This window comes from Scyliorhinus canicula, chromosome 6 (genome assembly GCF_902713615.1).
Source record: "Scyliorhinus canicula chromosome 6, sScyCan1.1, whole genome shotgun sequence".
Classification (NCBI taxonomy): Eukaryota; Metazoa; Chordata; class Chondrichthyes; order Carcharhiniformes; family Scyliorhinidae; genus Scyliorhinus; species Scyliorhinus canicula.
Genome location: NC_052151.1, coordinates 12,800,007 through 12,821,484, shown reverse-complemented (window position 1 = coordinate 12,821,484; position 21,478 = coordinate 12,800,007). Strand labels below are relative to the sequence as shown.

At 46.6% G+C, this 21,478-nt stretch overlaps 1 protein-coding gene across 1 annotated transcript in view; it reads right to left on the bottom strand.

The window, feature by feature from the left end:
* mia3 (MIA SH3 domain ER export factor 3) overlaps window positions 1–21,478 on the bottom strand; it is a 198,645-nt gene that overhangs the window by 110,384 nt on the left and 66,783 nt on the right. The window contains exons 7-11 of the mRNA XM_038798968.1: window positions 17,147–17,278; window positions 16,795–16,816; window positions 16,047–16,135; window positions 14,893–14,970; window positions 14,697–14,807 (exon numbers count right to left, since the gene is read on the bottom strand). Coding sequence (XP_038654896.1) covers window positions 14,697–14,807; window positions 14,893–14,970; window positions 16,047–16,135; window positions 16,795–16,816; window positions 17,147–17,278 — 432 coding nt within the window. The remainder of the gene's footprint in view (window positions 1–14,696; window positions 14,808–14,892; window positions 14,971–16,046; window positions 16,136–16,794; window positions 16,817–17,146; window positions 17,279–21,478) is intronic.

The following is a 21,478-nucleotide window of genomic DNA, read 5'->3' as shown; positions in this document are numbered from 1 at the left end:
AAGATCTGGTTAAGGATCAACAATGTCTGCAGTGGATAAAGTTTGAACTTCAAAACACTTGCTAAGAGAACAAAGCCACAGGATTCCATGGGTTTTTAACAAACTAAAACAAACTTTACAACACAAGGTCAAAAAGATAAAACAATTTATAACATCTATCTACGTCAAACATTCAGGGCTAATAGGAGGTTTAAATGAAATGATAATTTATTTTTTTTTAAATAATTTTTATTGAGAAATTTTGATTTTATACAACAATAACGCACCTTAGTAAAATACCGAAAATAACACTAATATTAACAATCATATACATTCGCCCCATCCCCATGAACAACCTAGCATTTTAACAACAACGCAAATTAACACACTATAAAGTTACAGAATAAACACTACAATAATGCACCCCCCCCCCCCCCCCCCGGGGTTGCTGCTGCTATTGACCCAGTTACCTATCTCTGAGCCAGGAAGTCCAGAAAAGGCTGCCATCGTTTATAGAACCCTTGTATTGATCCTCTCAGGGCAAATTTGACCTTTTCCAATTTTATAAATCCCGCCATGTCACTGATCCAGGTCTCCACGCTTGGGGGCCTTGCATCCTTCCATTGTAACAGAATCCTTCGACAGGCTACTCGGGACGCAAAGGCCAGGACACCGGCCTCTTTCGCCTCCTGCACTCCCGGCTCCACCCCAACCCCAAAAATCGCGAGTCCCCACCCTGGTTTGACCCTGGATCCAACCACCCTCGACACCGTCCCCGCCACCCCCTTCCAGAATTCTCCCAGTGCTGGGCATGCCCAGAACATATGGGCGTGGTTCGCAGGACTCCCCGAACATCTGGTGCACCTGTCCTCACCCCCGAAGAACCTACTCATCCTAGTCCCGGACATATGGGCCCGGTGCAGCACCTTAAATTGGATGAGACTAAGCCTCGCACATGAGGAGGAGGAGTTGACTCTCTCCAAGGCCTCCGCCCAAGTCCCGTCCTCTATCTGCTCCCCGAGTTCCTCCTCCCATTTAGCCTTCAGCTCCTCCACTGACGACTCCTCCACCTCCTGCATTACCTTAAAGATGTCAGACACCTTCCCCTCTCCTACCCACACCCCCGAAAGCACTCTGTCCATCGTCCCCTGCGAGGGCAGCAAAGGGAATCCCTCTACCTGTCGCCTAGCAAACGCCTTTACCTGCAGGTATCTGAACATGTTCCCCTGGGGAAGGCCAAATTTATCTTCCAGTTCCCCCAGGCCCGCAAACCTCCCGCCAATAAACAGATCCCTCAATTTGCTGATGCCCGCCCTTTGCCATCCCCTGAATCCCCCATCCGTGTTCCCCGGGATGAACCGATGGTTGCCACCCAGTGGAGCCTCCATCGAGCCCCCTGTTTCCCCCCGATGCCGTCTCCACTGTCCCCAGATTCTTAGGGTCGCCGCCACCACCGAGCTCGTGGTAACCCTCTTGGGGGAGAGCGGCAACGGTGCCGTTACCATGGCACCCAGGCTTGTACCTCTACATGACGCCATCTCCATTCTTTTCCACGCCGCCCCTCCCCCCTCCATCACCCATTTACGCACCATTGACACATTGGCTGCCCAATAGTACCCCAGAAGGTTGGGCAGCGCCAGCCCGCCTCTATCCCTTCCTCGCTCCAGGAATACCCTCCTCACTCTCGGAGTCCCATGTGCCCACACAAAGCTCAGAATACTCCCGGTCACTCTCCTAAAGAAGGCCCTGGGGATAAATATGGGCAGGCACTGAAAAAGGAACAAGAACCTCGGAAGCACTGTCATTTTGACGGACTGCACCCTCCCCGCCAACGACAATGGCAGCATGTCCCACCTCCTGAACTCCTCCTCCATCTGATCTACCAGTCTGGTAAAGTTATGCTTGTGGAGAATCCCCCAGTCCCTGGCCACTTGCACCCCCAGGTACCTAAAGCTCTCCCCTGCCCGCCTAAGCGGGAGCCTACCAATTCCTTCCTCCTGGTCTCCAGGGTGCACCACAAACACCTCGCTCTTGCCTAAGTTTAATTTATAACCTGAGAAGGTCCCAAACTCGGCTAGTAACTCCATCACTCCCGGCATCCCTCCCACCGGGTCCGCCACATACAGTAACAGGTCGTCGGCATACAACGACACCCTATGTTCCTCTCCACCTCGCACCAAGCCTCTCCACCTCTCTGAATCTCTCAATGCCATCGCCAGCGGCTCGATTGCCACTGCAAACAACAAGGGGCAACCCTGCCTGGTCCCTCGGTAAAGCCGGAAGTACTCCGACCTCCTCCTATTCGTGGCCACGCATGCCATCGGGGCCTCATATAGCAGTCTCACCCATCTAATAAACCCTTCACCAAATCCAAACCTCCCCAACACCTCCCATAGGTACCCCCACTCCACTCTATCGAAGGCCTTCTCCGCATCCAACGCCACCACTATCTCTGCCTCCCCCTCAATCGCCGGCATCATAATGACATTCAGCAATCTCCGCACATTCGTGTTCAGCTGCCTTCCCTTCACAAAACCTGTCTGGTCCTCATGCACAACCCCTGGCACACAGTCCTCTATCCTGGTGGCCAGGATTTTTGCCAGCACCTTAGCATCCACGTTGAGGAGAGATATGGGCCTGTATGACCCACACTACTGGGGGTCCTTGTCCTTCTTTAAAATTAACGAGATCAGCGCCCGTGACATCGTCGGGGGCAAAGTCCCCCCTTCCCACGCTTCGTTGAGTGTCCGCACCAGCAAGGGGCCCACTAGGTCCACGAACTTTTTATAAAATTCCACCGGGAACCCATCCGGCCCCGGTGCCTTCCCTGACTGCATCTGCCCGATCCCCTTAACTAGCTCCTCCAGCTCAATCGGCGCACCCAGCCCCTCCACCTTCTCCTCCTGCACCTTCGGGAAAGAAAGCCTGTCAAGGAACCTCTCCATTCCCCTCCTCTCCCCCGTTGGCTCCGACTGGTACAGTTCCCCGTAAAAGTCCTTGAAGACCTCATTCACCTCTACCCCCTTCCGCACCACATTCCCATTCTTGTCTCTCACTCCAGCAATCTCCTTAGCCGCATCCCGCTTACGGAGCTGATGAGCCAGCATCCTACTCGCCTTTTCACCATGTTCGTACACTGCCCCTTGTGCCTTCCTCCACTTTGCCTCAGCCTTTCTAGTGGTCAGCAAATCAAATTTAGCCGGTAGGCTGCGCCTCTCCCCCAACAGTCCCTCCTCTGGTGCCTCTGCGTACCTCCCCCATCTCCAACTCTATCCAATGCGGAGCGTGGTCGGAGATTGCAATGGCCGAATACTCGGCCTCCTCCACTCTCGGAATCAGTCCCCTACTCACCACGAAGAAATCTATCCGAGAGTAGACCCTATGTACGTGGGAGAAGAAAGAGTACTCACGTGCCCTCGGCCTCACAAACCTCCATGGATCCACTCCACCCATCTGATCCATAAACCCTCTCAGTACCTTGGCCGCCGCCGGCCTCCTACCCGTCCTAGAGCTGGACCGATCCAGTGAAGGATCCAACACCGTATTAAAGTCCCCCCCTATGATCAGACCTCCCGCCTCCAGATCCGGGATCCGTCCCAACATACGCCTCATAAAGCCCGCATCGTCCCAATTTGGGGCATACACACTAGCCAGTACCACCTTCTCTCCTTGTAGCCTGCCCCTAACCATCACATACCTACCCCCCTTATCCGCCACCACCTCCGATGCCTCAAACAACACATTTTTCCCCACCAGAATCGCCACTCCCCGGTTCCTCACATCCAACCCCGAGTGGAAAACCTGCCCCACCCATCCCTTCCTCAGGCGGACCTGGTCCGCCACCCTCAGGTGGGTCTCCTGAAGCATTGCCACATCCGCCTTTAGCCCCTTCAGGTGAGCCAGTACCCTTGACCGCTTCACCGGCCCATTCAACCCTCTCACATTCCAGGTGACCAACCGGATCAGAGGGCGTCCCGCCCCCCTCCCCCGTCGGCTAGCCATAGCCCGTCGACTGCCCGCCCCAGGCCAGCATCCCCTGCTCGACCCCGTCCCCATAGCGACAACCCCTCACCTCTGTCCCCCCAGCCCCCACCAGCTCCTTCTTGACCCTACCAGCAGCAACCCGGTATTCCCCTTTCCCCCCCTCCCTTCCCCCCCAGGCTAGGAACCCTCCCAGCCGCGAACCGTCCTCCATTGTACTTCCGTGGGTCAGCTAACTTCTGCTGACCCCGGAAACTCCCGCCAATAGCCCGACCCCTCCCGAAGTGGGATCATCCCCCAATCTATCCCTCCTCCTGGCACCGCTCCAGCGCGGGGAAGAACCAGTTAAGGCCCCACCTCCCCCGTCACCATCTCCGCCCCCCAGCCCCGCAGCGTGGGAAACCAGAGGAAAGCCCGCGCTTTCGCCCTGCCCCACCACACCCTTCTGACGCAGGTCCCAAATATCAGCCCCCCTCCATACCCCCACTCCGACATAGAATACAACATACCCCCCCGACCCTCCCCGCAAGATACACAGCCCAAACAATGCCCCAAGCACAAAAACAAAAACATAGCAGAACAACCCCCCCATAAATAACCATATCAAAATTGCAAAAGTACTAAAACAAGAAGAAAAAAACAGAAGAAAAAGAGAACACAGCAACAGCCGAATCCAGCACTAATATCTTACAGCCGACCTCGCAACCCCCAACCCCTAGTTCAAGTCCAGTTTCTCCGTCCGCACGAAGGCCCACGCCTCCTCCGGGGAATCGAAATAATGGTGCCGGTCCAAATAAGTTACCCACGGGCGCGCGGGCTGCAACATTCCGAACTTTATCTTTTTTCTATAAAGCACCTCTTTCGTCCGATTAAATCCGGACCGCCGCTTAGCCACCTCCGCACTCCAGTCCTGGTAGATCCGCACTACCCCATTCTCCCAATTGCTGCTCTTCACCTTCTTGGCCCAGCGCAGCACGCAGTCCCGATCACTGAACCGGTGGAACCTCACCAGCACCGCACGCGGGGGTTCATTCTCCTTAGGCCTCCTGGCCAGTACTCTGTGTGCTCCCTCCAGCTCCAGGGGCAGATGGAGAGACCCGGCCCCCACTAGCGAACCCAGCATTACAGCCACATAGGCTGTCAGGTCCGATCCCTCCAGCCCCTCCGCAAGGCCCAAGATCCGCAGGTTTTTCCGCCTCATGCGGTGATCCAGCTCCTCGAAGCGTTCCTGCCACTTCTTGTGGAGTGCTTCGTGCCCCTCCACCTTACTCACGAGGACCACGGCCTCCTCCTCTCGTTCAATGGCCTGCGTCTGCAACTTCTTGATGGCAGCACCCTGGGTGGACTGAATCTCTGACAGCCTTCTGTTTGTTTCCTGCAGAGAGCTCAGTACTTCATCCTTGAATTCTTTAAAGCAGCGCAGGAGATCAGTTTGTTGTTTCTGGGCCCAGAGTCTCCACTCCTCTGGAGCTCTGTCGGTGGCCATCTTGGATCCCTTCCCCCGTTTTTTCTGAGGAGCTGCTGCTGTTTTTTCCACCTTTCCACTCTGAGTTCGAGGCATGGACTGCAGGGAAAGTCGTTCAGCACACCTTCCCCCACCGGGAGACGTCGAAAAATTTCCGTTTTGGGCTCTCAAAAGAGCCAAAAAATCTCTTTAAAACGGGAGCTCCCACATGTGTGGCTTATTGCTGCATCACTGCCACCGGAAGTCTAAATGAAATGATAAATTGAGGTCGAACACACCGCTCACTAAATCGCAAATGCAACCAAGGCAGATTTCTAATTTCTCAACAACCCACCAACTGACAGTCATAACTCCAGCTCCCCAGCCGCGCCATGCAGACACGACTAAGAGCAAAGAACAAAGAAAGTACAGCACAGGAACAGGCCCTTCGGCCCTCCAAGCCCGTGCTGCCCTTCTAAACTAAAATCTTCTACACTTTCTGGGTCTGTATCCCTCTATTTCCATCCTATTCATGTATTTGTCCAGATGCCCCTTAAATGTCAGTATCGTCCCTGCTTCCACCACCTTCTCCGGCAGCGAGTTCCAGGCACCCACTACCCTCTGTGCAAAAAACATGCCTCGTGCATCTCCTCTAAACCTTGCCCCTTAAACTTATGCCCCCAAAGAGTTACCTTTATCTCAATAGCACAAAGCTACCAACCTTCCGCTACCTTCCTAGTTCTTCAGTGCTTCTCCAGAGCCTCCTTAGATCACCAGGGTTTCTCCCAAACCTTCTTCACTGAAAGTCTGCTAACCATAGCCCTTTTTCTGCTTGGAGTCTCTTTCTCTGTTCCTTTTCTTAAATGGAAACCCTTATCTGAGAGTTCCTTTGGAACCTCTCCCTGGGACCCTTCTCTGCTGTGACGTTCCGCTCCAGGTCACAACCTTTTTTTCTCACACCATTTTCCTTTTGCGGACATCAGCCCCGTCCTCAGCCTGAATGTTGAATTGTGTATGTGCGGCCCACTCTGGAGCACTGGAAACTATGGAGCAATGTCAGGACTTGGAGCTCCCAGCGCCGACCACACTCTGATGAGGTAAATCTGGCTTTCGTAACAATCACACAATACATCACAATTTATTTTCTGGCAAAACCTTGTTGAAATCTTCAGATGCTTTGTGATCGTGCCAGACCTTTGGTAGAGTTATAAAGTAGTTAAATTGCCCAACTCCTTCCTTACAGCCCTTCAAATTTATATCAATTTTCTTTCTTGAAGCTACTCCCACCACCATCGTTTCAGGTGGTGCACTCGGATCAAAACAACTTGCTGTGTAAAATAATTTCTCCCTCTGAACCGGAGTCTAACCAGTGCTTTTCTTGGAGAAATAATTAGCAGAACTTAACTGCTTTTGAGCTGTATGCCTCTATTTATAAAGTTCAGGATCTTGTTTGCTTTCTTTTTAAAAAGAACCATCGCAACTTATCCTGCAATCTTCAAAGATTTACAGATATGAACCTCCAGCTTCCTCTGTTCCTGCACCCCCTTTAAAATTGTAACATAGTGTCATAGGCAGTGTGGGCACATTCCACAATGGGAGGTTTTTCTCTACCAACTCTTTTTTTTTCTTTGTTTTTAAAATTTAGAGTACCCAATTTCTTTTTCCAATTAAGGGGCAATTTAGCGTGGCCAATCCACCTACCCTGCACATCTTTGGGTTGTGGGGGCGAAACCCACGCAGACACGGGGAGAACGTGCAAACTCCACACGGACAGTGACCCAGGGTCGGGATTCAAACCCGGGTCCTCAGCACCGTAGACAGCAATGCTAACCACTGTGCCACCATGCCGCCCCTCTACCAACTCTTAAGAAAACTTTAACGTAACCTTTCCTGTTCCAAGGAGATCAGTTCTAATTCAACAACGTCCTTACAACTGAAGCTTCGAATTCCTGGTAACATTCTGGTAAATTACCTATGTACCCTTAAGGCCTTTACATCTCTTCTGAAGTGTGGTGTTCACAATGCTCCAATTGAGGCCGAACCAGCAATTTATAACTTTTCGGCATGATCATTTTGCTTTTATATTCTTTATATCTACTTATAATCTCAAATATTCCATATGTTTCTCTTAAACACTTAAATTATTTTTATTCTTTCACGCGAGCATTGCTGGGAAGACCAGTATATCTGTTGCCCATTCCTAATTGCTATGCCACCTTTTAAGGATTTATGTTTATGGACACCAAGTTGTCTATGCTCCTCTCCACATTTCACAGCCATGCCATTTATCATATATGGTCTTTATATACCCCAGCCAAAGAGCAGCATTTCACATCTGCCACACTTCTGCTCATTTCATCAGGTCACCCCGAAGTCTATAGCTATCCACATGAAACTTGGCAATGTAGTAGATAATATCAACTACAAACTTTATAATGCTGCCCCCACATCTGGGTCTAATCATAATGATGATTAAGTAATGGACCCAAAACTGAACCTTAGGGAATATCTCTGCAAACCATGTGTGACGAGGGGATTTTCACAGTTACTTCATTACAGTGTTAATGGAAGCCTACTTGTGACAATAATAAAGATTATCTTCCAATCTGTGCTTTGCTTCCTGTAACTGAGCCAATTTCATATCCATGCTGCCACCCTCATCTTGATAAACCTCCCATGCGACATACAGCGATTGCTCATGCAGCCAAAGAAAATATAGAATAAGATTTTTGCGCCCTGTTCGGGTGTGCATCAAAACATACCTCCCCCGACTCCAATTATACCGAAAGGTGCAGAACGCTTGAAAGCCAGCACCGGTTGGAGGCTAGATTGGCCAAAGTGGAGGAATCCTAATCAGCAATTGTTGATGGGGATCAACGTAGCTCAGGTGGCTCAGATTCTGAGGCTAGCCCCTCTGTGCGTGATTGTGCGTGGTTCTGGGGTAGTAGACTAATTAAAACCGAAGATATAAATAGGGCATTTAGGGATATTTATGTTGAACTGTGCACGTCATGCCAGTCTGGAGATGTAATAATAATCATAATCTTTATTAGTGTCACAAGTAGGCTTACATTAACATTGCAATGAAGTAACTGTGAAAAGCTCCTAGTCGTCACATTCCGGCGCCTGTTCGGGTACACTGAGGGAGAATTCAGACTGTCCAATTCATCTAACAACATGTATTTCAGGACTTGTGGGAGGAAACTGGAGCACCGCGAGGAAACCCACAAACAGGGAGAGCGTGCAGAGAGAGAGAGAGAGAGAGAGAGAGAGAGAGAGAGAGAGAGAGAGAGAGGAGAGAGAGAGAGAGAGAGAGAGAGAGGAGGGGGGGGGGGGAGGAGAGAGAGAGAGAGAGAGAGAGAGAGAGAGAGAGAGAGAGAGAGAGAGAGAGGAGAAGCAGCATAACATTATGCTTTATGCTACTGATATCGAAGCCAGACATTTTAGTTCCCGCTTTTATCAACGTGGTAGATGGATTTAGTACCATTTCCGGTTACAAGATTAACGTTACAAAGTCTGAGGCTATGCCAGTGGGAGGATTGAAAAGTAGACCATCTCCCCTTGTTAATTTCCCTTTTGGGTCGTCCCCTAGTCAGGGTTTACTTATCTGGGTGTGTTATTTACATCCTATTTCAAGCAACTACACGGGCTAATGTCTCTCAGTTGAATGGGACCTGACTCGTTGGTTTTCCCTGACAGCATTGATCTAGATGAATGTTTTGCTTAGATTGTTGTATCCCTTGCAGATGTTGCTGATCTTAGTCTGCCAGGGTCTTAAAGGAGATCAATGGAATGATCAGTTCATTTATATGGAATAAAAAGCCCAGTTCATCAAGTAGCAGCTCCCAGGTTCTAAGGGAGGTTTGGGGATCCCACATATTAGACTGTACCAATTAGCCTCTCATCTTAGGTTTATGAAGGACTGGGTTAGAAAGGACCCTACCTCCATTTGGCTTGATATTGAAGCAGACCAGTCGGCATATCCTTTGCAGATCTTCTCACTTAGAAACATGGAAAAAATAGGAACAGGAGGCGGCCATTCGAGCCTGCTCCGCCATTCATTATGATCATGGCTGATCATCCAACTCAGGGGTGGGCAAACTACGGCCCGCGGGCCGCATGCTGCCCGACAAAGGTTTTTATGCGGCCCGCCAATGAGGTGCCCGGAATCATAACCGGCATTTTTGAAAAGCCGCCGGGGAAAAGCTTATTGAATGCGCTTATTCCGGGCACCTCATTGGCGGGCCGCATAAAAACGCGCGTAGTGGGGTGGATGAGTGGGGCTGTCTCATTGGTCGGTTTAGTTGGGTGTGCGACCAATAGGAGTCCAGGTTACAAACAATAAGCCTTATTATTGTTTGTAACCTGGACTCCTATTGGTCGCACAACTAACTAAACCGACCAATAAGGCAGCCCCACTCATCCACCCCACTACGCGCGTTTTTATCGTTGACTCGGTTAGGCTGTGCTTCTGTCAGTGTTAAGGATCAGCAAAAGCGACTTGACACCTGATTTCAACAAACTGGTAAATGACTGCAGTCAGATGCATCATTCTCATTGACATTGTTCTGTTACTTACTGAGTTACTTTGTTTTTCAAATAAATGTGCTTTTTTTTCTTTAAAGACCTTTTATTTTGGCTATTTAAAATATTAATTATTTTACTTAATATACTATGCGGCCCTTTAAAATTGTGAATTTCTGAATGTGGCCCTTGCACGGAAAAGTTTGCCCACCCCTGATCCAACTCAATTGTCTAATCTCACTTTCCCCCATATCCTTTGATCCCCTTTGTCCCATGTGCTATATCTAACTGCTTCTTGAAACCATACAATGTGTGGGCTCAACTACTTCCTGTGGTAATGAATTCCAAAGGCTCACCACTCTCTGGGTGAAGAGATTTCTCATCTCAGTCCTAAATGGTCTACCCCACACCCTCCGGCTGGGGCCCTTGGTTCTGGATACACCCACCATAGGGAACATCCTTCCTGCATCTACCCTGTCCAGTTCTGTTAGAATTTTATACGTTTCTAGGAGGTCCCCCCTCATTCTTCGGAACTCCAGCGAATACAATCCTAACGGATTCAATCTCTCCTCATACGTCAGTCCCGCCATCCCAGGAGTCAGTCTGGTAAACCTTTGCTGCACTCCCTGTACAGCAAGAACATCCTTCCTCAGATAAGGAGACCAAACTGTACACAATATTCCAGGTTTGGTCTCACCAAGGCCCTGTATAATTGCAACAAGACATCCCAGCTCCTGCTCGAATCCTCTCTCAATAAAGACCAGAATATTATTTTGCCTTCTTTACCGCCTGTTGTATCTGCATGCTTACCTCCAGTGGCTGGTGTACCAGGACATCCAGCTCTCGTTTATAGCCATTCAGATAATAGTCTTGTTTTTGCTACCAAAGTGGATAACCTCGCATTTATCCAAATTATACTGCATCTGCCATTCATTTGCCCACTCACTCAACTTGTCCAAATTATACTGAAGGATCCCTGCATCCTCCTCACAGCTCACCCACCCACCCAACTTGGTGTCATCTGCAAATTTGGAGATATGACATTTTGTTCCCTTCCCTAAATCATTAATAGAAATTGTGAATAGCTACTGCTCCTGGGTCAGTGACAAGTATCCTTCAATTCAAAATTAGTATAAAATAGTCATGAAGTGTATTCCAATGTAATTTCTGACATCTGTGCTCCTAAGTCTGTAAAGTGTGGGACCCCCAGAGCGATCCTGGGCCTCTAGATTACTAGCCCACTGACAATACTACTATGCCACTGCCTGCCCCCTGTCCCGAAATTTACATTGGGAATGCACAAGAGGTCATAATTAGAGAAGTGCGATATCTCAGATGGTTGTACAGTTGGAAGAGATTGCAGAAACAGGGAGGGGTAAGGCCATGGAGAGATTTGAAGAAAGAATATTAAAATCAAGACGTTGTTTGACCAGGAATCAATATAAGTCAGAGTGTCTAGAGGGTTATGGAACATGACTTGCTGTGACATGGGTAGTATTGGTTTGGGTGACTGCAAATTTATGGAGGGCAGAAAGATTTCACCCTGTCTCAGTTCATCTGTTGCTGAAACCATCACCCATGCCTCCGTCAACTCTAGATTCAACTACTCCAATACACTCCTGGCTGGTCTCCTACATTCAACAACAATTTATATTTACATGGCACCTTTAATTCAAGGAAACGTCCCAAGGCACAACAAGCAGAAAACAAAATATAACACCAAGCCCCATAGGGAGATGACTTGGTCTTAAAAGAGGAAAGTAAGCTAGAGGGGCAGAGAGGCGTAGATAGGGAATTCCAGAGCTTGGGCCTAGGCAACTGAGGACAGCCACCAATGATGCAGGAAATGGTACTGGAAATCCACAAAGGCCAGGAACAGAGGAGCTCATATCTTGTAGCGTTATGAGGTTGGAGGAAATTAGACATCAGGAGTGACAAGGTCAGAGGTGGATTTGAAAACAAATAAGATTTTAAAAATCAAACCGTTGCTGACTGGGTGCCAAATGGGTCACTGACACAGGAGTGATAAAGGAACAGGATTTGCTGCAAATCAATGGTCACTGTCTAAACATAATGGGTCGCCCATTGAAAAAAGATGATTTTTGTGTACAAAATTATGAGGGAAAGTGATAATGGGCAGAACAAAATTGTTTCCCTTAGTGGAGAATTCTAGAACCAGGGGACATAGATTGGAGATAAGTGGCAGATGGTGTAGAGGGGACATGAGGAAGAATTTTGTTTACGCAGAGGGTAGTGGGTGTCTGGAATTCGCTGCCCGAGTTGGTGGTGGAGGCAGAGACCCTAAACTCGTTTAAAATGTACCTGGATTTGTACCTTAAGTGCCGTAAGATACAGGGCTATGGATTGGTGCAAGAAGGTGGGATTAGAAAAGTCTGGCATGGACAAGATGGGCTAAATGGCCTCCTTCTGTGCCATAACCTTTCTATGATTCTATTCAATGAGGCAAATTTCTTTCACTCAGAGGACCGTGAGTCTCTGGAACTCTCTTCCTGAAAAGGTGGTGGAAGAGGAGTGTTTGAGCATTTTTAAGGCAGAGGTAGATAGATACTTCGTAAACAAGGGGGTGTTAGGTTTTCCGAGGTAGGTGGGATGCAGACTTTAAGTTACTACCAGATATGCCATGGTCTTATTAAATAAAGGTGCAGGCCCGAGGTGCTGAATGGCCCACTCATGCTCCTGCTTCCTAAGACACAGAGTAGTTTTGGTTTACGGCAAATGTGGGAGACCAACCAGAAGTGCATTGGAATAGTCAGGTCTAGAGACCACAAAGGTAACAAGTCATGTTACGGAGGTGGAAATAAGTGTACAAGGTCAGAAGCTCTTATCGGCATCGATTGACACCAAGGTTGCAAACAGCCTGGCTTATTCCCAAATTTTTCCTAGGGAGAAACATGGAGTGAACAAAGTTTGGAGAAGGGACCAAAAACAATGACTTTACATTTGCCAATATTTAATTGGTGCAAATTTCTGCTCATCCAATACTGGAAATTGGGTAAGCAGTCTGATACTTTAGCAACAGTGGAGGAGTTGAAAGAAGTGGCGCTGAGGTAGAGCTGGCTATCGTCAGTGTACATGTGAAAACTAATGGCATAGTTCAGTTTAATGTCGCGTGGGACAGCAGCTGAGAAATAAAAGGCGGCCAAGGATCTATTTAGCAGAGGGCACCACAGTAACTGCACAAAAGCAGGAAGAGTGGCCATTGCAAGTCGCTCTCTTGCTAAGATTAGAAAGATAAGAGTGGAACCACGTGACAGCTGGGCAACAGTGAAATTTGTTATTGTTCCATCAGTGACAGCCACATGGACTTGTGGCATGTTTTTACTGTGCTATCACAGGTGATTCACAGAAGTTCAGTCTCTTCATTTCGAGTCCGCTGTAAGTTAACAATTGACTCTGGGGTCTCAAACTCAAAAATTTTTTCACCCATCTCTTCCCTTTCAAAATCTGAAACTTCTTCTCTGGGAAGTAGTGGCAAAAACTGTTGATTGGTGCAGCCAGATGCAACTGAATAAGGCTTGCCAGTCTATTGACAGTTCCCTTACTAACACTGTTTTCTTTGATGTGCCATATCAGTGTGGGGAACATGTAGTAGTTTTGGCTTTGTACTAGCACTTGCCAAATTTTCAATGACTTTTGGAAAGCATCTATTTCTGCACAGTGCCAAAGCAATCATCACCCTTCTCTTGCAATTTGAGGTTCAATTTGTTTAGAATTGAAAATATGTCTGCAAGGTAAAGCACAGTTAGCATCCAACTCTTATTTGCCAGTACTTCCCTGCATATAACAAACATAGGCTTTGCATCCTGATTTCCATTGGTGCAATTAACAAGTCACCCCTCAAGAAATCATCTTTCTACTGCTTTGTTCCCAATTTCATTTTCTTCTTAGTAGGCTGTTCAGCAGAGACCCTGGAGCTCTGTATACAGCTCACACGAGCACTGCTTTGTCCTGCTGTGTACTCTCCTTAACAGCTCTCTCCAGCAAATTCAGTTGTGAGATCCTGGCCTGGTTGTGTCTCTGACCCGCTCTTCCTCATATCAAAAGAATCCATCTTCAGTTCTTCATAGTCCTGTTGCCTTGCATACTGGCAATTAGAAAATGGTGGAATCTCTCCTCTGTGATTTCATGCCAAAAGCACAGACGTGCAGGGTGTGAGATGTCAGTCAACATGCCGGACGCGTTACCCGCTCTGTCACCACTTCTGCCTGGGTAGCATAGTGGTTAGCACAGTTGCTTCACAGTTCCAGGGTCCCAGGTTTGATTCCCAACTTGGGTCATTGTTTGTGCGGAGTCTGCACAGGTTTTTTCCGGGTGCTCCGGTTTCCTCCCACAGTCCAAAGATGAGCAGGTTAGGTGAATTGGCCTTGCAAAATTGCCCTTAGTGACTAAAAAGGATAGGTGGGGTTACTGGATTCCGGGCATGGGTTGGAAGTGTGGTGCTCTTTCCAAGGGCCGGTGCAGACTCGATGGGCCGAATTGCCTCGTTCTTCACTGTAAATTCTATGACTGCATAGTTTGCATTTAAAAACCGGTCACAGGTGGCATTCTCCACTTAAAAGCCGGTTGTCGCTGTTGGAAGTTTCTCCCGCAATCAGGAACGCCGCGACTGATCGCTCTGCAACATTCCTAACACCCACTCGCGAGTCACGACCCGCAGTTTAAAAAACCCTGCTCTATATTCTATACAGTCAACATTCGAGTAATAAACAAAAGTATCTCTTTCCAAAAATGTCTACTCCTTCCTTACCAGATTCTGCTGTTTGGCCGTCTCCTTCTTCTCTTTTTCTAACAATGCCTGAAGATTTTTCACACGTGTCTCCAAATGAAGGTTCACTTGTTCGAGCTCCCTGCAGGCCTCCTTTAGGAACAGATAACTTGTAAAATTTGAATATAAAGTTTCAGCCAACTATTTATATTTATATTGGTTCACAGTACTCTCTCACCTTAATTTCTGTGGTTTCATCTGACATCGTTGATTTCACATTCTGTGCTTCATCAATGACAGTTTTGGCTTCTTCCAGCTATGGGGTCAGGGATGATGAGGAGAGAGACGAGAAAGAAAGAGTACATTTCAAACAAAATGCAGTAATATTAATTCATATTTTCCACTCTAGCTCAAGTCCATTCCAGACTGACCCTTAATCTTATGGAGTTTCTTTGATCATTTCTCTCACACCCCTGGACAGGAGACAAGGAAGTGGTTGCTGTCTGATCAGCCTTCTCTCTAAACCTCCTGCTTCACATCTCTCCACCGTCATCAAAAAATGTTTCATTTTTACTTAAATGGTACGCTAGTCTGTGCTTCTTTGAACATTTCTCACTCATTCCTCTTATGTTCCAAGTACAGAGTCCTTCTGTCCTCTTTATATCCCCAATTGCTGAAATCAAAATCCATCACAAATTCCTAATCTAGCGTATTCTTGTCCAGAGTTTTGCGATATGGAAGTTTACATCGCCCCACAATATTCCAACTTTTAAAAACTAAGCTGTCCGAGTTTCGATTTGATTTATCTCCTCCCCTCCCGATTGCAACATTGGTGCCCTGTCCTTCATCTTGGTCCTTTAAAGTGAAATGGTAACAAATCACAAATCAGCAGGATTCTCTGACCACATGACATGTATCAAACACATTCCTTCTTGTCCCACCCTCCTGAGGGAAGAAAATAGCTATTGGGAAGGTGGTCTCCTGAATGCACAGGGTAGCCAAACAAAGAAAGCTAGTGACCCAATCTAGGACTGTATGGTCAGGAACATGTATGCGTGAAAACATTCAATGACCATCAGTCACCCAAGACAATGTATAGCACAGTTAATGTATTTCTCACTTTGTAAAAGTTTCCTTCAAATATTTTGCCTTGGGAGGACGATTAGTTTTCCATTTTCCTTCCACTGACCTCATCAAACTGTTTACTTGCATTCTAAAAATAAAGAAGCTCTCCAGACATTTTAGGCTTCACTGACTTTGGAGGGGTAAACAAGAGGCAAGAGGTTTACATGAGCTGTATGCAGCTTGTTTTCAATAAAAAACCTACCGACACATCAACCATAACAATTTTCCCCTCCGTAACCTTCTTAGCAGCAAATATTAGATTTGTACCTTCTTTTGAAAAGTGGAAACTTTCTCCAAGACCTCAGTCTTCTCCTGAATAAGCTGTTTGATTTTCTCAGATAGCTGTTTTTCAGTCACTGGGAACAGGCAATGATTTCAACATATGTAATTTTAAATATTTTCACAGACAGCTTAGATTAGTTTAAATAATCTGTACAGCAACAGGTTTCATGTCAAGTCAGGACACAAATGTTCTCCTCCAAAACTAAAGGACCCATCCCAATGTTGGTATAGTTGGATAAAAGCATTATCCTGTGCTGCACTGAGTCACAAAGGCCAACAGAATTTAAGTCCAACAGTTCTCAACCAATTGAGAAGCTCCAATTGGTTTCATGGCCATTGCTGGGCAAGGAAGCAGAGTATATGCTCTGCTCCTGACCTCTATTGGAACATACCCATTGTAGGACACTGTGGGAAACAACAAGATGGTTCACTTGCAACACCGATGAATAAGTGTCCACCATAACAAATGCCAACTTGGTCAAGATAACGGAGAGGTATTGACAGGAGTCCAGGAGTACCAGCTCATTTACAGCAACCATGGCTGATTAATAACACAGATCAGTAGCCAAGCTTAGGACCTACTTGGCCCAAATGACTCAGGGACAGACTACCTTTGTGATGGGGGGCAGGAGACACTAAGCAATATTTTTTATTGAAAAAATATTTGCGCGACTCATTGCAACAGTCATTTTAAGATGCCATCTTGTGTATTAGGTAGATGTTGGAAACTTACTTTGATATCGTCTACTCTTCACCTGAAAAACAAATTCAAAAGCAATTAGTAACAGTGAACCACTCTGATATCAACAGAAACAGGGCTGTAACAAGGTACCATAGCCTTGTTTATTCAGCCATGCAAAATCTGGAGACTATACTACAGGCAGAATCCGGGCCCACGGACTGTTTTATTCCTACTCATGACTGCAGACTCCACCACTGCTCCAACCACAACCCCGCAAAACACCAAATGGGGCTTGAAACTGCAGCATAAAATACACATTTTACTGCTCAGCAGTCTACACCTGGTAATTCTTTATTATTGGTGAAGAAAGCAATTTGAATATAAATAAATCAAAGTGACTTACTGAAAGGCAAGTTCTCCATACAAAGACGACAAAAGTAATGATTCCTAGAACAGCAGTTACCAAGATGGGCTCCCAGGGCACACCACGGAAATCAGGACCTGGTCTCATTTCTTCAGGCAAGGAAGATACAAGCTAGGAATGAAGAAAAAAACATTTTCAAAAAGGGATTACTTACACAAGGATTAGTTCATATTATCGGTTTCTCTTCATCCAGATATAAAGGATTTTAAGCCGATTTTCCACATTAAAGGTGCTAAGCAATGGTTAGCATTGTTGCTTCACAGCGCCAGGGCCCCAGGTTCGATTCCTGGCTTGGGTCACTGTCTGTGTGGAATCTGCATGTTCTCCCAGTGTCTGCATGGGTTTTCTTTGGGCACTCCAGTTTCTCCCACAAGTCCCGAAAGACGTGCTGTTAGGTAAATTTGACATTCTGAATTCTCCCTCAATGTATCCGAACAGGCGCCAGAATGTGGCGACTAGAGGATTTTCACAGTAACTTCATTGCAGTGTCAATGTGACACTAATAAAGATTATTATTATAAAGGTTACATTATGGGGCTCAGGAAGGGGACGGTATCGGAAATCTATAAAGAACTTATGAATGGGAAGGAACCCAGATAGGAGAGTTAAAGCGTAAAAAGGGAGGATGAGTTGGGAAAGGAGTTAGAGGTGGTTCTGTGGGAGGATGCCCTGAGCAGAGTCAACACGTCCTCATCATGCGCCAGGCTCAGCCTGGTACAATTTAAGGTGGTTCACCGGGCACACATGACAGTGGCCTAGATGAGCAGGTTTTTTGGAGTAGAGGACAGGTGTGTGAGGTGTGCAGGAGGGCCCACAAATCATGTCCACATGTTTTGGGCATGTCCAAAGCTTAGAGGATTCTGGCAGGGATTTGCAGATGTCATGTCTACGGTGCTAAAAACGAGGGTCGCGCCGAGTCCAAAGGTGCCGATTTTTGGAGTGTCGGAAGACCCATTAGTCCAGGGGCGAGAGAGGCTGATGTTTTGGCCTTTGCCTCCTTGGTAGCCCGGAGACGAATCTTATTGGCGTGGAGGGACTCGGAGTCCCTGAAATCGGGGGTATGGGTTAGCGACATGGCTGGGTTTCTCAGGCTAGAGAAAATCAAGTTCGCCCTAAGGGGAGGTGGCAGCCGTTTATCAACTTCTTCAGGGAAAGCTAAACTGTTAGCAGATACAACAAGGGGGGGCTAGGGTATAAAGGGGGTAGGGGGAGTCAGTTTAGTTTAGTTTAGGTGGGAAATGCAAGAAGAGATGGGGGGGACTTGGAGTGTGTGTATAGGCCAAGTTGGCAGGGTATGGTTGTTGGTTGGGGGAGTGTTACGCACTGAATTATGCTTACATTTGTATCTTTTGTTGTTATAAAACCATAAATGCCTTCATAAAATGTTTGTTAAAAAATAAAGGTTACATTATGACAGTTATTTATAATCGTTTTAGTTCAGATTTCATAGAGATTTTCATAGAATTTATAGTGCAGGAGGCCATTCGGCCCATCAAGTCTGCACTGGCTCTTGGAAAGAGCACACACGGGGAGAACGTGCAAACTCCGCACAGTGACCCAAGCGGGAATCGAACCTGGGACCCTGCAGCTGTGAAGTAACCACTATACTACCGTGCATTGCAAAACATAGAAAATAGATGCAGGAGGAGGCCATTCGGCCCTTCGAACCTGCTCAGCCATTCTTGGCTGATCCCGCCTTCCCCCATATCCCTTGAGCTCTTTCCAATTCCTTTTTCAAATTACACAATGTTTTGGCCTCAGCTACTTTCTGTGGTAGCGAATTCCACAAATTCACCACTCTCTCTGGGTGAAGACATTTCTCCTCACCTCAGTCCTAAAAGGTTACCCCTTATCCTCAACTATGACCCCGAGTCTTGACTCCCCCACCATCGGGAACATTCTTTCTGAAACTACCCTGCCTAATCCTGTTAGAATTTTATAAATTTCTATGAGATCCCCTCTCAATCATCTAAACTCCAATGAATATAATCCTAACCAATTTAATTCTCTCCTCATATGACAGTCCCACCATCCCAGGAATCAGCCTGATGAACCTTTGCTGCACTCCCTCCATAGCAAGAACATCCTTCCTTAGATAAGGACACCAAAACTGCACACAATACTCCAGGTGTGGCCTCACCAATGCCCGGTACAATTCCAGTAAAACGCCTCTATTCCAATACTCAAATCCTCGCACTGTGAAGGCGAACATGCCATTTGCCTTCTTTACTGCCTGTGCGCTTACCTTCAGCGACTGCTGCTCGAGGACATCAAGGTCTCACTGATATCCACCTCTCTCAATTTATACCCATTCAAATAATAATCTGCCAGATAATCTCATTTATCCGCATTATACTGCATCTACCATGCATGTGCGTACTCACTCAGCCTGTCCAAATCTGCATCCTTCTCACAGCTCACCCTCCCACCTAACTTTCTATCATCTGCAAATTTGGAGATAATACATTTCGTTCCGTTGTCCAAATCATTAATATATAACGTGATCAGTTAGGGTCCCAGCACAGATCCCTTCGGGTACCCCACTAGTTATTGCCTGTCAATCAGAAAAAGACCCATTTATTCCAACGCTTTGCTTCCTGTCTGCTAACCAGCGTTTTATACATCTCAAGACACGACTCATAATCCCATAAAGCTTTAACTTTACATATTAATCTGCTACGAGAGACGCTGTCGAAAGCCTTCTAAAAGTCTCAATAAGCCATATCACCGGTTCTCCCTGGTCAACTCTACCAATTAAATCTTCAAAGAATTCTAGTAGATTTGTCAAGCATGATTTTCCTTACTTAAATCCATGCTTACTTTGTCTGATTATACCACTGCTTTCCAAATGCTGTGCTATGAAATCCTTGATAATTGACTCGAGCAACTTCCCTATTAACGACATTAGGCTCACTGGTTGATAGAGAGAAAACAGAGAACCATCTCCCTTTTTGAATAGCAGAGTTACATTCGCTACCCTCCAATCTGTAGATACCATGCCAGAGTCCAAAGAATTTTGGAAAATGTTCTCCAATGAATCTACTATTTCTTGGGCCACTTTCTCAAGTACTCTGGGATGAAGATCATCAGGCCCTGGAAATTTGTCCACCTTCAATACCATTAATTTCCCCAAAACCATTTCTTTACTAATACTAATTTCCTTCAGCTCCTCGCTAAAACTTGTGCTTCTCAGAACTTCCGGTACATTATTCATGTCTTCCTTTGTGAAGACGGAAGCAAAGTACGAATGGAGTTCCTCAGCTATTTCTTTGTTCTCTGTTGCGAATTCCCCATTTCTGACTGTAAGGGGCCTACATTACAATCAACGACGTCACTATTCACCTCGATAAAGAATTCTACCATATTCTGGTCACTCACCCCCACGGGTTCTCTCACAACCACTTTGCCAACTAATCCTTTCTCATTGCACAACACCCAATCGAAGATGGCATGTTCCATTGTTGGTTCAACATACTGCTCCAGAAAACCATCCCATATACACTCCAGAAATTCCTCCTCTATTGTACTGGGACAAATTTGGGTCACCCAATCTATATGCAGATTAAAGTCACCCATAATCACAGATGTTCCTTTATCACATGCCTCTTTGATTTCCTGTCTAATGCTATTCCCAACATTACCGCTGCAGTTTGGTGGTCTGTATACCACTGCTACAAATATCTTTTGTCCCTTGATGTTTCTTAACTCAACCCAGACAGATTCCACATCATCAGTATTAATATCTTTCCTCAATATTTTATCAATATATTTTTTAATCAACAATTCAACACCACCATAGTTTCCTCTGTCTGTCCTTCCTAAAAAATGAATAGCCCTCAATGTTTAGTTCCCATTCTTGATCACCTTGGAGCCGTGTCTCCGTAATCCCAACTATATCATATCCCCTTGCATCCATCCATGCAACTAATTCATCCATTTTATTTTGAATGCTCTGCTGCTTCAGGTACAAAACCTTACGGCTAGCCCGTTTAATGTTCCTCATTCCGTCTCTACTATTTTTTACTGGAACCTTATTTGATTCTGGCCCCTGATTTCTCTGCCTATCACTTTTCTTATTCTCCTTGCTGTCTTTTTCTACAACTGGCTGTTTACCCTTCCTCTCCAGAATGTCCTGTAACCACTCCAAAACATCCTTGACCCTAACACCAGGGAATAACCTCAGCCTGGAATTGAACCCATGCTGTTGGCCTTGTGGAGCTAAACCCCAGGATTAATAAAGGCAATGCAGTAATCCCACATAAAAACCTATGAGGACTGTGTACGCATAGCATGTTGACTCCAGAGACCACT